Raw genomic sequence first — 15,667 nt, 5'->3', positions numbered from 1 at the left:
TCCTTTTCTTCAGTCCCCACCTCTCCCTCCTTCACAATAAAAAAAACAACAACAAAAAAACAACTTGGGCTGATCAACAAAAATAAATAGTTGACACAACGTAATATCTTCTTCCTTACACTTCTCTGTATGTTGATTTATTAATCAAATACAATTTTAAACTGATTCAAACCAATCAACAATGAATCAATCAACCAACCAGCAAATAAGGTGCTAGCTTGACAGTCTGTCTGTCTGCCTGCCTGTCTCTGTTTATCATAAATTCATTTCATAGCCCAATAAAATGTCCAAAACCCCAATTTAACTCACACATAAACTTGAAAAATAACCTTGTACATACAATATGTGCTTTTAATAATCCCAGTCAAAGGTCAACTATAAACTTCACTCAAACAGTCACTCCTACAAACAGATGCTCAAATACTTAGTGAACCCTCGCTGTTGGGTTTTCAATGAGATGATGAATTGAACGTGGCAAAGGGATAAAAGCACATGTTGTATAGGATTTAACTAAACCACATTTGGGCTTTCATTTCTTTAATGTGTACAGTACAGCACTGGGTATACAAAGTTATACTTTGCACAAGGACTACTGTGTTTGTTTGTGAATATACATGTTGATGCTGTGATCAGCTAGTCGTTGTTATTTATGTCCAGTCTTGGATATGGGGGACTTAGTAGCTCTGGTACTCTCGAAGAGGCTCAGCGTTGAGTGTTAATAAGCCACACAGGCGCCCTGGAGCAGAGCTAAGAACTTAAAAAAAGGTTCAAGAGGAGTACTGTATTCCTCCTAAAAGGTACAAGAGGAGTACTGTATTAATTCTAAAAGGTACAAGAGGAGTACTGTATTAATCCTAAAAGGTACAAGAGGAGTACTGTATTAATCCTAAAAAAGGTACAAGAGGAGTACTGTATTAATCCTAAAAGGTACAAGATGAGTATTGTATTAATCCTAAAAGGTACAAGAGGAGTACTGTATTAATCCTAAAAGGAACAAGAGGAGTACTGTATAAATCCTAAAAGGAACAAGAGGAGTACTGTATAAATCCTAAAAGGAACAAGAGGAGTACTGTATTCATCCTAAAGGATACAAGAGGAGTACTGTATTCATCCTAAAAGCAGAGGATGTATCCTCAGTCAGAGGATGATATCCTATGATAATCAGACTGGCCAAACCTCAGGAGGGGATTGGGCATCCAGCAGGATATCTCTAGCAGAGCTCTGTATCCAACAGAGTAGATTCACTGATCTAGAGAATTACTTTAACCTTGGGGTTGCGTTTAAGAAATTAAAAAACACACAAATAAAATCCCCCCGTTGTCCTTAAAGCAGTTCTAGAAAATGACCAGGTGGGTTTCGGTATCCTAACTCATTGTCCTTAAAGCAGTTCTAGAAAATGACCAGGTGGGTTTCGGTATCCTAACTCATTGCTTTATCCTTGGATGTAGGCTGTTGCTAATTGACGCTGAAATGATATATGCTTTTTGGAGAATAAAGGTTTAGAGAGTGACTGGTATCCTGGCAGGTCTAGAAGATACTGTGTCCAAAACGGTACTCTATTCCCTACATAGTGCACCTCTTTTGACCTGCAGTGCACTACTGTATTTTTGGGAATAGGTTGCCATTTGGGGACGTAGACAGAGAGGATGGGAAATGCCTCATTTAACTGTAGCTAACCTGTTGACCTCTCTGATGAGGACCGTGAACCTTCAGAACACTGACCCCGTGACCTCTCTGATGAGGACCGTGAACCTTCAGAACACTGACCCGGTGACCTCTCTGATGAGGACCGTGAACCCTCGGAACACTGACATGTTGACCTCTGATGAGGACCGTGAACCTTCAGAACACTGACCCGGTGACCTCTCTGATGAGGACCGTGAACCTTCAGAACACTGACCCGGTGCCCTCTCTGATGAGGACCGTGAACCCTCGGAACACTGACATGTTGACCTCTCTGATGAGGACCGTGAACCCTCGGAACACTGACCCGGTGACCTCTCTGATGAGGACCGTGAACCCTCGGAACACTGACCTGTTGACCTCTCTGATGAGGACCGTGAACCCTCGGAACATTGACCTATTGACCTCTCTGATGAGGACCGTGAACCCTCGGAACACTGACATGTTGACCTCTCTGATGAGGACCGTGAACCCTCGGAACATTGACCTATTGACCTCTCTAAAGAGGACCGTGAACCTTCAGAACATTGACCTATTGACCTCTCTGATGAGGACCATGAACCCTCGGAACACTGACCTGTTGACCTCTCTGATGAGGACGTGAACCTTCAGAACATTGACCTATTGACCTCTCTGATGAGGACCATGAACCCTCGGAACACTGACCTGTTGACCTCTCTGATGAGGACGTGAACCTTCAGAACATTGACCTATTGACCTCTCTGATGAGGACCGTGAACCTTCAGAACATTGACCTATTGACCTCTCTGATGAGGACCGTGAACCTTCAGAACATTGACCTTTTGACCTCTCTGATGAGGACTGTGAACCTTCGGAACACTGACCCGGTGACCTCTCTGATGAGGAACACTATCACAAGCGCTGATATTTGTTGATTACGAGACCGTGGGTGCATCCCAAATGGGATTAAGTGCACTACTTTTGACCAGGGCCCATATGGCTCTGGTCAAAAGCAGTGCACTACATAGGGAATAGGGTGCCATTTGGTATGTTAGACCAGCCTGCAACACCAGTTGCATCATGGCATGGCCTCTTGAACTGGTAGTTGAACTAGAGGACAAGGAGAGGTGTGATAGGCCTAGCATTAATCTGTCTAGAGGACATGGAGAGCTGTGGTGTGATAGTAGTTGAACTAGAGGACAAGGAGAGGTGTGATATACCTAGCATTAAACTGTCTAGAGGACAAGGAGAGGTGTGATAGGACTAGCATTAATCTGTCTAGAGGACAAGGAGAGCTGTGGTGTGGTAGGACTAGCATTAATCTGTCTAGAGGACAAGGAGAGGTGTGATAGGACGAGCATTAATCTGTCTAGAGGACAAGGATAGGTGTGATAGGACTAGCATTAATCTGTCTAGAGGACATGGATAGGTGGGGTGTGATAGGACTAGCATTAATCTGTCTAGAGGACATGGAGAGCTGTGGTGTGATAGGACTAGCATTAATCTGTCTAGAGGACATGGATAGGTGGGGTGTGATAGGACTAGCATTAATCTGTCTAGAGGACATGGAGAGCTGTGGTGTGATAGGACTAGCATTAATCTGTCTAGAGGACATGGATAGGTGGGGTGTGATAGGACTAGCATTAATCTGTCTAGAGGACATGGAGAGGTGTGGTGTGGTAGGACTAGCATTAATCTGTCTAGAGGACAAGGATAGGTGGGGTGTGATAGGACTAGCATTAATCTGTCTAGAGGACAAGGATAGGCGTGATAGGACTATCCTGTTCATCCATTTGGCATCCATGAGGTGGAATGTGTACAACATACACAGAACAGTGTAGTGTGTGAGCACCAGGAACAAAGCTTAGCTACGGTCATGTATGGTTACGGCCAGCTCAGTCAGTCTCTACAGTAGTAAACCCTCTAAGGTTAGGGCCAGCTTGATCAGTCTCTACAGTAGTAAACCCTGTATGGTTACGGCCAGCTCAGTCAGTCTCTACAGTTGTAAACCCTGTAAGGTCAGGACCAGCTCAGTCAGTCTCTACAGTAGTAAACCCTGTAAGGTCAGGGCCAGCTCAGTCAGTCTCTACAGTAGTAAACCCTGTAAGGTCAGGGCCACCTCAGTCAGTCTCTACAGTAGTAAACCCTGTAAGGTTAGGGCCAGCTTGATCAGTCTCTACAGTAGGAAACCCTGTATGGTTACGGCCAGCTCAGTCAGTCTCTACAGTTTTAAACCCTGTAAGGTCAGGACCAGCTCAGTCAGTCTCTACAGTAGTAAACCCTGTAAGGTCAGGGCCAGCTCAGTCAGTCTCTACAGTAGTAAACCCTGTAAGGTTAGGGCCAGCTCAGTCAGTCTCTACAGTAGTAAACCCTGTAAGGTTAGGGCCAGCTCAGTCAGTCTCTACAGTAGTAAACCCTGTAAGGTTAGGGCCAGCTCAGTCAGTCTCTACAGTAGTAAACCCTGTAAGGTCAGGGCCAGCTTGATCAGTCTCTACAGTAGTAAACCCTGTAAGGTCAGGGCCAGCTCAGTCAGTCTCTACAGTAGTAAACCCTGCAAGGTTAGGGCCAGCTTGATCAGTCTCTACAGTAGTAAACCCTGTAAAGTTAGGACCAGCTCAGTCAGTCTCTACAGTAGTAAACCCTGTAAGGTCAGGGCCAGCTTGATCAGTCTCTACAGTAGTAAACCCTGTAAGGTCAGGGCCAGCTCAGTCAGTCTCTACAGTACAGTAGTAAACCCTGTAAGGTTAGGGCCAGCTCAGTCAGTCTCTACAGTAGTAAACCCTGTAAGGTCAGGGCCAGCTCAGTCAGTCTCTACAGTAGTAAACCCTGTAAGGTTAGGACCAGCTCAGTCAGTCTCTACAGTACAGTAGTAAACCCTGTAAGGTTAGGGCCAGCTCAGTCAGTCTCTACAGTAGTAAACCCTGCAAGGTTAGGGCCAGCTCAGTCAGTCTCTACAGTAGTAAACCCTGTAAGGTCAGGGCCAGCTCAGTCAGTCTCTACAGTAGTAAACCCTGTAAAGTTAGGACCAGCTCAGTCGGTCTCTATAGTAGTAAACCCTGTAAGGTTAGGGCCAGCTTGATCAGTCTCTACAGTAGTAAACCCTGTAAGGTCAGGGCCAGCTCAGTCAGTCTCTACAGTAGTAAACCCTGTAAGGTCAGGGCCAGCTCAGTCAGTCTCTACAGCAGTAAACCCTGTATGGTTATGGCCAGCTCAGTCAGTCTCTACAGTAGTAAACCCTGCAAGGTTAGGGCCAGCTTGATCAGTCTCTACAGTAGTAAACCCTGTAAAGTTAGGACCAGCTCAGTCAGTCTCTACAGTAGTAAACCCTGTAAGGTCAGGGCCAGCTTGATCAGTCTCTACAGTAGTAAACCCTGTAAGGTCAGGGCCAGCTCAGTCAGTCTCTACAGTACAGTAGTAAACCCTGTAAGGTTAGGGCCAGCTCAGTCAGTCTCTACAGTAGTAAACCCTGTAAGGTCAGGGCCAGCTCAGTCAGTCTCTACAGTAGTAAACCCTGTAAGGTTAGGACCAGCTCAGTCAGTCTCTACAGTACAGTAGTAAACCCTGTAAGGTTAGGGCCAGCTCAGTCAGTCTCTACAGTAGTAAACCCTGCAAGGTTAGGGCCAGCTCAGTCAGTCTCTACAGTAGTAAACCCTGTAAGGTCAGGGCCAGCTCAGTCAGTCTCTACAGTAGTAAACCCTGTAAAGTTAGGACCAGCTCAGTCGGTCTCTATAGTAGTAAACCCTGTAAGGTTAGGGCCAGCTTGATCAGTCTCTACAGTAGTAAACCCTGTAAGGTCAGGGCCAGCTCAGTCAGTCTCTACAGTAGTAAACCCTGTAAGGTCAGGGCCAGCTCAGTCAGTCTCTACAGCAGTAAACCCTGTATGGTTATGGCCAGCTCAGTCAGTCTCTACAGTAGTAAACCCTGTAAGGTCAGGGCCAGCTCAGTCAGTCTCTACAGTAGTAAACCCTGTAAGGTTAGGGCCAGCTCAGTCAGTCTCTACAGTAGTAAACCCTGTAAAGTTAGGACCAGCTCAGTCAGTCTCTATAGTAGTAAACCCTGTAAGGTTAGGGCCAGCTTGATCAGTCTCTACAGTAGTAAACCCTGTAAGTTCAGGGCCAGCTCAGTCAGTCTCTACAGTAGTAAACCCTGTAAGGTTAGGGCCAGCTCAGTCAGTCTCTACAGTAGTAAACCCTGTAAGGTCAGGGCCAGCTCAGTCAGTCTCTACAGTAGTAAACCCTGTATGGTTACGGCCAGCTCAGTCAGTCTCTACAGTAGTAAACCCTGTAAGGTTAGGGCCAGCTCAGTCAGTCTCTACAGTAGTAAACCCTGTATGGTTACGGCCAGCTTAGTCAGTCTCTACAGTAGTAAACCCTGTAAGGTCAGGGCCAGCTTGATTAGTCTCTACAGTAGTAAACCCTGTAAGGTCAGGGCCAGCTCAGTCAGTCTCTACAGTAGTAAACCCTGTTAGGTTAGGGCCAGCTCAGTCAGTCTCTACAGTAGTAAACCCTGTAAGGTTAGGGCCAGCTTGATCAGTCTCTACAGTAGTAAACCCTGTATGGTTACGGCCAGCTCAGTCAGTCTCTACAGTAGTAAACCCTGTAAGGTTAGGGCCAGCTCAGTCAGTCTCTACAGTAGTAAACCCTGTAAGGTTAGGGCCAGCTTGATCAGTCTCTACAGTAGTAAACCCTGTAAGGTCAGGGCCAGCTCAGTCAGTCTCTACAGTACAGTAGTAAACCCTGTAAGGTCAGGGCCAGCTCAGTCAGTCTCTACAGTACAGTAGTAAACCCTGTAAGGTTAGGACCAGCTCAGTCAGTCTCTACAGTAGTAAACCCTGTAAGGTTAGGGCCAGCTCAGTCCGTCTCTACAGTAGTAAACCCTGTAAGGTTAGGGCCAGCTTGATCAGTCTCTACAGTAGTAAACCCTGTATGGTTACGACCAGCTCAGTCAGTCTCTACAGTAGTAAACCCTGTAAGGTCAGGGCCAGCTCAGTCAGTCTCTACAGTAGTACACCCTGTAAGGTCAGGGCCAGCTCAGTCAGTCTCTACAGTAGTAAACCCTGTAAGGTTAGGGCCAGCTCAGTCAGTCTCTACAGTAGTAAACCCTGTAAGGTTAGGGCCAGCTCAATCAGTCTCTACAGTAGTAAACCCTGTAAGGTTAGGGCCAGCTCAGTCAGTCTCTACAGTAGTAAACCCTGTAAGGTTAGGGCCAGCTCAGTCAGTCTCTACAGTAGTAAACCCTGTAAGGTCAGGGCCAGCTTGATCAGTCTCTACAGTAGTAAACCCTGTAAGGTCAGGGCCAGCTCAGTCAGTCTCTACAGTAGTAAACCCTGCAAGGTTAGGGCCAGCTTGATCAGTCTCTACAGTAGTAAACCCTGTAAAGTTAGGACCAGCTCAGTCAGTCTCTACAGTAGTAAACCCTGTAAGGTCAGGGCCAGCTTGATCAGTCTCTACAGTAGTAAACCCTGTAAGGTCAGGGCCAGCTCAGTCAGTCTCTACAGTACAGTAGTAAACCCTGTAAGGTTAGGGCCAGCTCAGTCAGTCTCTACAGTAGTAAACCCTGTAAGGTCAGGGCCAGCTCAGTCAGTCTCTACAGTAGTAAACCCTGTAAGGTTAGGACCAGCTCAGTCAGTCTCTACAGTACAGTAGTAAACCCTGTAAGGTTAGGGCCAGCTCAGTCAGTCTCTATAGTAGTAAACCCTGCAAGGTTAGGGCCAGCTCAGTCAGTCTCTACAGTAGTAAACCCTGTAAGGTCAGGGCCAGCTCAGTCAGTCTCTACAGTAGTAAACCCTGTAAAGTTAGGACCAGCTCAGTCGGTCTCTATAGTAGTAAACCCTGTAAGGTTAGGGCCAGCTTGATCAGTCTCTACAGTAGTAAACCCTGTAAGGTCAGGGCCAGCTCAGTCAGTCTCTACAGTAGTAGACCCTGTAAGGTTAGGGCCAGCTCAGTCAGTCTCTACAGTAGTAAACCCTGTAAGGTCAGGGCCAGCTCAGTCAGTCTCTACAGTAGTAAACCCTGTATGGTTACGGCCAGCTCAGTCAGTCTCTACAGTAGTAAACCCTGTAAGGTTAGGGCCAGCTCAGTCAGTCTCTACAGTAGTAAACCCTGTAAGGTTAGGGCCAGCTTGATCAGTCTCTACAGTAGTAAACCCTGTAAGGTCAGGGCCAGCTCAGTCAGTCTCTACAGTAGTAAACCCTGTATGGTTACGGCCAGCTCAGTCAGTCTCTACAGTAGTAAACCCTGTAAGGTTAGGGCCAGCTCAGTCAGTCTCTACAGTAGTAAACCCTGTAAGGTTAGGGCCAGCTTGATCAGTCTCTACAGTAGTAAACCCTGTAAGGTCAGGGCCAGCTCAGTCAGTCTCTACAGTACAGTAGTAAACCCTGTAAGGTCAGGGCCTGCTCAGTCAGTCTCTACAGTACAGTAGTAAACCCTGTAAGGTTAGGACCAGCTCAGTCAGTCTCTACAGTAGTAAACCCTGTAAGGTTAGGGCCAGCTCAGTCAGTCTCTACAGTAGTAAACCCTGTAATGTCAGGGCCAGCTCAGTCAGTCTCTACAGTAGTAAACCCTGTAAGGGCAGGACCAGCTCAGTCAGTCTCTACAGTACAGTAGTAAACCCTGTAAGGTTAGGGCCAGCTCAGTCAGTCTCTACAGTACAGTAGTAAACCCTGTAAGGTCAGGGCCAGCTCAGTCAGTCTCTACAGTAGTAAACCCTGTAAGGGCAGGACCAGCTCAGTCAGTCTCTACAGTACAGTAGTAAACCCTGTAAGGTTAGGGCCAGCTCAGTGAGTCTCTACAGTAGTAAACCCTGTAAGGTCAGGGCCAGCTCAGTCAGTCTCTACAGTAGTAAACCCTGTAAGGTCAGGGCCAGCTCAGTCAGTCTCTACAGTAGTAAACCCTGTATGGATACGGCCAGCTCAGTCAGTCTCTACAGTAGTAAACCCTGTAAGGTTAGGGCCAGCTCAGTCAGTCTCTACAGTAGTAAACCCTGTAAGGTTAGGGCCAGCTCAGTCAGTCTCTACAGTAGTAAACCCTGTAAGGTTAGGGCCAGCTCAGTCAGTCTCTACAGTAGTAAACCCTGTAAGGTTAGGGCCAGCTCAGTCAGTCTCTACAGTAGTAAACCCTGTATGGTTACGGCCAGCTCAGTCAGTCTCTACAGTAGTAAACCCTGTAAGGTCAGGGCCAGCTCAGTCAGTCTCTACAGTAGTAAACCCTGTAAGGTCAGGGCCAGCTCAGTCAGTCTCTACAGTAGTAAACCCTGTAAGGTTAGGGCCAGCTCAGTCAGTCTCTACAGTAGTAAACCCTGTAAAGTTAGGGCCAGCTCAGTCAGTCTCTACAGTAGTAAACCCTGTAAGGTTAGGACCAGCTCAGTCAGTCTCTATAGTAGTAAACCCTGTAAGGTTACGGCCAGCTCAGTCAGTCTCTATAGTAGTAAACCCTGTAAGGTTAGGGCCAGCTCAGTCAGTCTCTACAGTAGTAAACCCTGTAAGGTTAGGGCCAGCTCAGTCAGTCTCTATAGTAGTAATCCCTGGGGCCACTAGGACTAGAGGGACCTCATGGGCACACTTATCTTTAAGATTGTATCTCTTGTTGTCTCCTGTCGAGCAACTGGCCAAAGTGATTATCCTGCGGGTGAATAAATTCAAGAATGTGACATATATGACTGAAAGAGGAAGTTTTGACAAACGTAATTGAAGTGTTGGTTTGTGTTAATATGTAATAGTAGAAATATATTTTGGGCTGTCATTTTGGAACATTCCTAGAGGAGGGGCATCCTGGAAAGAGTACTTAGTTGCTCTTGGCCTTTGGTTGGTCTGAAAAGTCATTGGTATGAAAAGGAAAGCATTCAGTTAGATTAGTGAGATAATTCGTTGGTTGTTACTTTCAACCCCCCCCCCGGCTATGAACACCTGGAATTGTCCAACAATCCACTTTCTTAAACGCACAAAGGCCGCATCTCAAATGGCACCCTAAATAGTGCACTACTTTGGACCAGAGCCCATATGACTCTGGTCAAAAGTAGTGCACTAAAATAGTAGGGTACACAATTGGGACGCAACCAAGTGAACCAAGACTTTACACGGATGGAAGTTTCTGGAAACTTTCACCAAACGTACACTTCAATAAGACAGCTGTTTTACACCTCTATTATCAGTCAAGTAACTGACTCAGGAGATTCTCCGATTTGACTAATTTAAAGTAATGTCTCCTTGGTTACCAATCCCAGCACACAGACCCAAATGAGCTAGTTGACTTTAATGTTCAGGCTATCGCCAAAGATGACCTGATTACTACTCTAGACGTGAAGGGAGTATAAACAACACCACAGACTTCAGGAGTATTTTGTAATGCAATTGTTTTATTGTTTTATTTCATTTGTTTGGAAGCTAACAGGCAGTTAAATGACATGACTTAATTTACCGACTACTTTGGCAGTTGAAGCAACATGTCATTTCTCACTATGTGTGAGTGATAAACCCTAAATGCAAATTAGACGGTACGTAGTGTGGATGTTCTTTCTAATTATAAGCATCCTTCTCTGACTTGGGTTTGCTCTGGGTGACAGCTGTCAAGAAATCAACAAATAACTTGGCTTCTGGTGTTGGAGCCCCCAAACCAGCAGATTCCCCTTCCAACACAGCAGATGAAAGTTTGCCTGAAAAACAGAGAGACATATTTCTTGTGACACCAAGTCATCCTGTAAAGTAAGAGTAGCTTCTCTAAAGTGGTGATATATGGATGTTTTTCCTAAAGATGAAAAGCTCTGCAGACGGAGACTGGACGTTTGGCACCATCTAAGTACATACAGTAGCAAACCTCTAATTACTGGCTACATACAGTGCAAAATATGTTACGTTACAGCCTTATTCTAAAATGGATTAGATTGTTTATTTTCTCATCAACCTACGCACAAAAACCCATAAAGACAAAGCAAAAACAGGTCTTTATAAATATTACATAAGGACTCAGTACTTTGTTGAAGGAACTTTAGCAGCGATTAACAGCCTCGAGTCTTCTTGGGTACGACGCTACAAGCTTGGCACACCTGTATTTGGGGAGTTTCTCCCATTCTTCTCTGCAGATCCTCTCAAGCTCTGTCAGGTTGGATGGGGAGCGTCGCTATTTTCAGGTCTCTCCATAGATGTTCGATCGGGTTCAAGTCCGGGCTCTGGCTGGGCCACTCAAGGACATTCAGAGACTTGTCCCGAAGCCACTCCTGCGTTGTCTTAGCTGTGTGGTTAGGGTCTTGTCCTGTTGGAAGGTGAACCTTCACCCCAGTCTGAGGTCTGAAGCAGGTTTTCATCAAGGATCTCTCTGTACTTTACTCTGTTCATCTTTTCCTCGCACCTGACTAGTCTCCCAGTCCCTGCCGCTGAAAACCATCCCCACAGTATTATGCTGCCAGCACCATGCTTCACTATAGGGATAGTGCCAGGTTTCCTCCAAACGTGACGCTTGGCATTCAGGCCAAAGAGTTCAATCTTGGTTTCATCAGACCAGAGAATCTTCTTCTCATGGTTTGAGAGTCCTTTAGGTGCCTTTTGGCAAACTCCAAGCTGGCTGTCATGTGCCTTTTACTGAGGAGTGGCTGCCGTCTGGCCACTCGACCATAAAGGACCCTGATGAAGACAGCTTGGCTGTCGAAACGTTGGTAATTACATTTTTGCATCTGAGCTCCTAGAGTGTGCGGCTCTCCTTTATTTTTAAACTAGACCATAAAGGCCTGATTGATTGAGTCCTGCAGAGATGGTTGTCTTTCTGGAAGGTTCTCCCATCTCCACAAAGGAACTCTGGAACTCTGTCAGAGTGACCATCGGGATCTTGGTCACTTCCCTGACCAAGGCCCTTCTGCCCCGATTGCTCAGTTTGGCCGGGCGGCCAGCTGTAGGAAGAGTCTTGGTGGTTCCAAACTTCTTCCATTTAAGAATGATGGAGGCCACTGAGTTCTTGGGGACATTCAATGCTGCAGACCTTTTTTGGTACCCTTCCGCAGATCTGTGCCTCGACACAATCCTGTCTCGGAGCTCTACGGACAATTCCTTCGACCTCATGGCTTGTTTTTTTCTCTGTTCGACCTTACATAGACAGGTGTGTGCCTTTCCAAATCATGTCCAATCAATTGAATTTACCACAGGTGGATGCCAATCTAGTTGTAGAAACATCTCAAGGATGATCAATGGAAACAGGATGCAACTGAGCTCAATTTTGAGTGTCATAGCAAAGTGTCTGAATACTTACGTAAATACGGTTAAAAATCTTTTTTTTTTATACAATTGCAAAACTTTAAAAAAAACGTTTTCTTTGTCATTATTGGGTATCGTGTATAGATTTATGAGAGGGGGGAATTATTTAAACATTTTAGAATAAGGCTGTAACGTAACAAAATGAGGAAAAAGGAAGGTGTCTGAATACTTTCCGAATGCACTGTATGTTTCTATGCATGTCCTTCTGACACTGAAAGAACAGGAAGTGAATAATTAATACTTGTTTTCTGTGTTTTTTATTTAGCCTTTGTGTTACTGTCATTGTTTTTTTTTCGGCAAAGATGTCTGTGGTTTGTTTGGCAAACTGATGTTTTACATAATCTTATTTTCAGTTTGGACTTGTACCCACCAGTGGAGGCGGTCAGAGCGGGGACATAGTCGGCCCAGAAGGAGCACTGGGCCCTGCGGAGGCCCCTGTGGTTACTGAGGCCTGGCTCCAACTCCATATAGCTGTCCCCCTCAGGGTGAGGCTGGAAGGCATGCCAGGTGGGCAGTGCCGCCTCGCTGAAGGCCACGCGGGACACACTGTGAGCCTGGTTGGGATTTCTGTTCAGAAGGAGAAAACGTACAGTAAGAGACGTGATGAACGCACGACTGTAAGTCACTTCGGAAGAAAGGGTCTGCTAAATGACAGATATTATATATTCTGACACCACATGGATAAGGCAGTATTCTCCAGTCATGCAGATTGGTTTAGATGTAACAAACAATACAAAATAAACCAATTGATTTAGATGGAAAAGGCAATACTATAAAGTATGGTTGGCGTTTATTTAAAGTAATTTCTGTTTAATGTTTTTAAATGTAAATTTTACCCGGACTTGATGAAGTTGGCCATGTAGGTCATCATCTGTAGGGAGAGGCGTCTCTCTGTGTTGGTGAACAGGTCGTAGGTCAGGGGGCTGTGGGGGAGGCCAAAAGCATAGTGGACATCCAGGGGTACTGACAGGTCAGCACTGAAATGAAAACAAATCACACACAAATAAACACTACATTATCATGCCACTTCCCTAGCAACACAGCAAAACAAAATAAATAATACATCATCATGCCACTTCCCTAGCAACACAGTAAAACAAATAAATAATACATCCTCATGCCACTTCCTTAGCAACACGGCAAAACAAAACAAATAATAGATTATCATGCCACTTCCCTAGCAACACAGCGAAACAAAACAAATAAATAATAGATTATCATGCCACTTCCATAGCAACACAGCAAAACAAAACAAAGAAATAATAGATTATCATGCCACTTCCCTAGCAACACAGCAAAACAAAACAAGGAAATAATACATCATCATGCCACTTCCCTAGCAACACGGCAAAACAAAACAAATAATAGATTATCATGCCACTTCCCTAGCAACACAGCGAAACAAAACAAAGAAATAATAGATTATCATGCCACTTCCCTAGCAACACAGCAAAACAAAACAAGGAAATAATAGATTATCATGCCACTTCCATAGCAACACAGCAAAACAAATGTAATAGTATTGCTGGACACAACAAGGTAGTCTGAGTTTTACATTTACATTTAAGTCATTTAGCAGACGCTCTTATCCAGAGCGACTTACAAGTACATACATTCATACTTTTTTTGTACTGGCCCCCCGTGGGAAACGAACCCACAACCCTGGCGTTGCAAGCGCCATGCTCTACCAACTGAGTTAACGCAAGTACTACATGACTAGTAGTCAATGGTCTGGAGCCCTGACCTGAACTGGCTTCCTGGCTGCCTAGTCCTCCTCACACCCAGGGATTACCTGGTCTGGAGCCCTGACCTGACCTGGCTTCCTGGCTGCCTAGTCCTCCTCACACCCAGGGATTACCTGGTCTGGAGCCCTGACCTGACCTGGCTTCCTGGCTGCCTAGTCCTCCTCACACCCAGGGATTACCTGGTCTGGAGCCCTGACCTGACCTGGCTTCCTGGCTGCCTAGTCCTCCTCACACCCAGGGATTACCTGGTCTGGAGCCCTGACCTGACCTGGCTTCCTGGCTGCCTAGTCCTCCTCACACCCTGTGATTACCTGGTCTGGAGCCCTGACCTGACCTGGCTTCCTGGCTGCCTAGTCCTCCTTACACCCAGTGATTACCTGGTCTGGGCGGTGTCCTCAGGCAGGTGGTACATGAACACATTGGATCTGGTGTTAGCTGCCCAGAAGTTGGCCATCTTTATGGTGGGGCACACAATGAAGAGATCTCTGCACAGAGAGACAGAGATAGAGAGAGAGAGAGATTTTTGAGAAATTTAACACACTTCACATCATTGTTTCCCTTTTCTTTGGGGACAAAGACAGAGAAAGGATAAAGCAAGGTGTACCTATTCTGTACATGACAGGACAGCAGCTCACTGACAATCACAGTGTTGTCTAACAAACTAAACATTTGCATGTGTGACTGAGGGCCGTGAGTGTGTATGTTTGTGTCTTGAGAAAAGATGGTCTGTCTGGCTGCCACAGTGCCATGCTAGTTAAATAAGACTAGGTTCCAAATGGCACCCTATTCCCTGCATAGTGCACTACTTTTGACCAGTGCCTATAGGTGTAGTGCACTATGCAGGGAATAGGGTGCCATTTGGGACATAACCAGTGTGTTACAGCAGGGCAGGTATTTACTGAGTGAGGACCATTCCTGCTGCAGCCAAAATACACTGATGGATCTGGATAAACAAGCAGTGGACATATCTGCCTTCAAATTACAGGGGTTTTGAACTCTGGAGAATGTCTAGTAGAACTCCTAGCATAGTGATAGTTTCAGGTCAGGAGTCTTTTACTAAAATACATGGAGACATGGTGTTATTGTGAATGTGAGATGTGCTGTTGTTTGTCTTCAAGGCATCGGTCGGTTGCTATCCTGAGCTAACCTCAGGTCCATGGGTGTGTTGTGTGGGTCAGCCTCAGCCCTGCTCCCTGCTATATTTGACACTAGTTATTATGTGGGTGAAGTCCAGTGCAGTAGACGCTGAAGAGCAGAGCCAGCAGCAAACATACATATCACTACCGAAGCCTGGATCAAGGGCATTAGAAGAATATCTCTGTCAATACTGGAGAAATATGCAGAACATCTCTGTCAATACTGGAGAAATATGCAGAACATCTGTCAATACTGCAGATATACTGTATGCAGAATATCTCTGTCAATACTGCAGATATACTGTATGCAGAATATCTCTGTCAATACTGCAGATATACTGTATGCAGAATATCTCTGTCAATACTGCAGATATACTGTATGCAGAATATCTCTGTCAATACTGCAGAACTACAGAGACATAGAGTATGTACAGAATTCATTGCATATAAGATTACAAAAAAAAATGATTGTACTTGAGTGAATCTGGGACCGTATTCATGAGCTGATCTACACTGAACAGAAATATAAAGGCAACATTTAAAGTGTTGGTTCCATGTTTCATGAGCTGAAATTCAAAATCCTAGCAAATTTTCCAAACGCACAAAAAGCATATTTCTCTCAAATTTTGCACATAAATTGTTCACATCCCTGTTAGTGAGCATTTCTCCGTTGCCAAGATAATCCATCCACCTGTGACAGGTGTGGCATATCAAGAAGCTGATTAAACAGCATGATCATTGCACAGGTGCACCTTGTGCCGTGGACAATAAAAGGCCACTTTAAAATGTGCAGTTTTGACACACAACACAATGTCGCAGAAGTCTCAAGTTGTCAGGGTGAGTACAATTGGCATGCAGACTGCAGGAATGTCCACCAGAGCTGTTGCCAGAGAACTAAATGTTCA

General features: G+C 45.5%; 1 protein-coding gene across 1 annotated transcript in view; it reads right to left on the bottom strand.

Annotated features, from left to right (window-relative positions):
• Positions 1–10,036: 10,036 nt before the first annotated feature.
• The window catches only part of LOC129856778 (thyroglobulin-like), an 83,381-nt gene continuing 77,750 nt past the window's right edge, over positions 10,037–15,667 (bottom strand). Inside the window, exons 47-50 of the mRNA XM_055924495.1 lie at positions 14,004–14,111; positions 12,718–12,858; positions 12,252–12,448; positions 10,037–10,293 (exon numbers count right to left, since the gene is read on the bottom strand). Coding sequence (XP_055780470.1) covers positions 10,157–10,293; positions 12,252–12,448; positions 12,718–12,858; positions 14,004–14,111 — 583 coding nt within the window. The 3' untranslated portion in view covers positions 10,037–10,156. The remainder of the gene's footprint in view (positions 10,294–12,251; positions 12,449–12,717; positions 12,859–14,003; positions 14,112–15,667) is intronic.

This window comes from Salvelinus fontinalis, chromosome 6, assembly GCF_029448725.1.
Source record: "Salvelinus fontinalis isolate EN_2023a chromosome 6, ASM2944872v1, whole genome shotgun sequence".
NCBI classification, from domain to species: domain Eukaryota; kingdom Metazoa; phylum Chordata; class Actinopteri; order Salmoniformes; family Salmonidae; genus Salvelinus; species Salvelinus fontinalis.
Note: the sequence above shows the minus strand (reverse complement) of the source record. Positions and strands in the feature narration are given on the sequence as shown.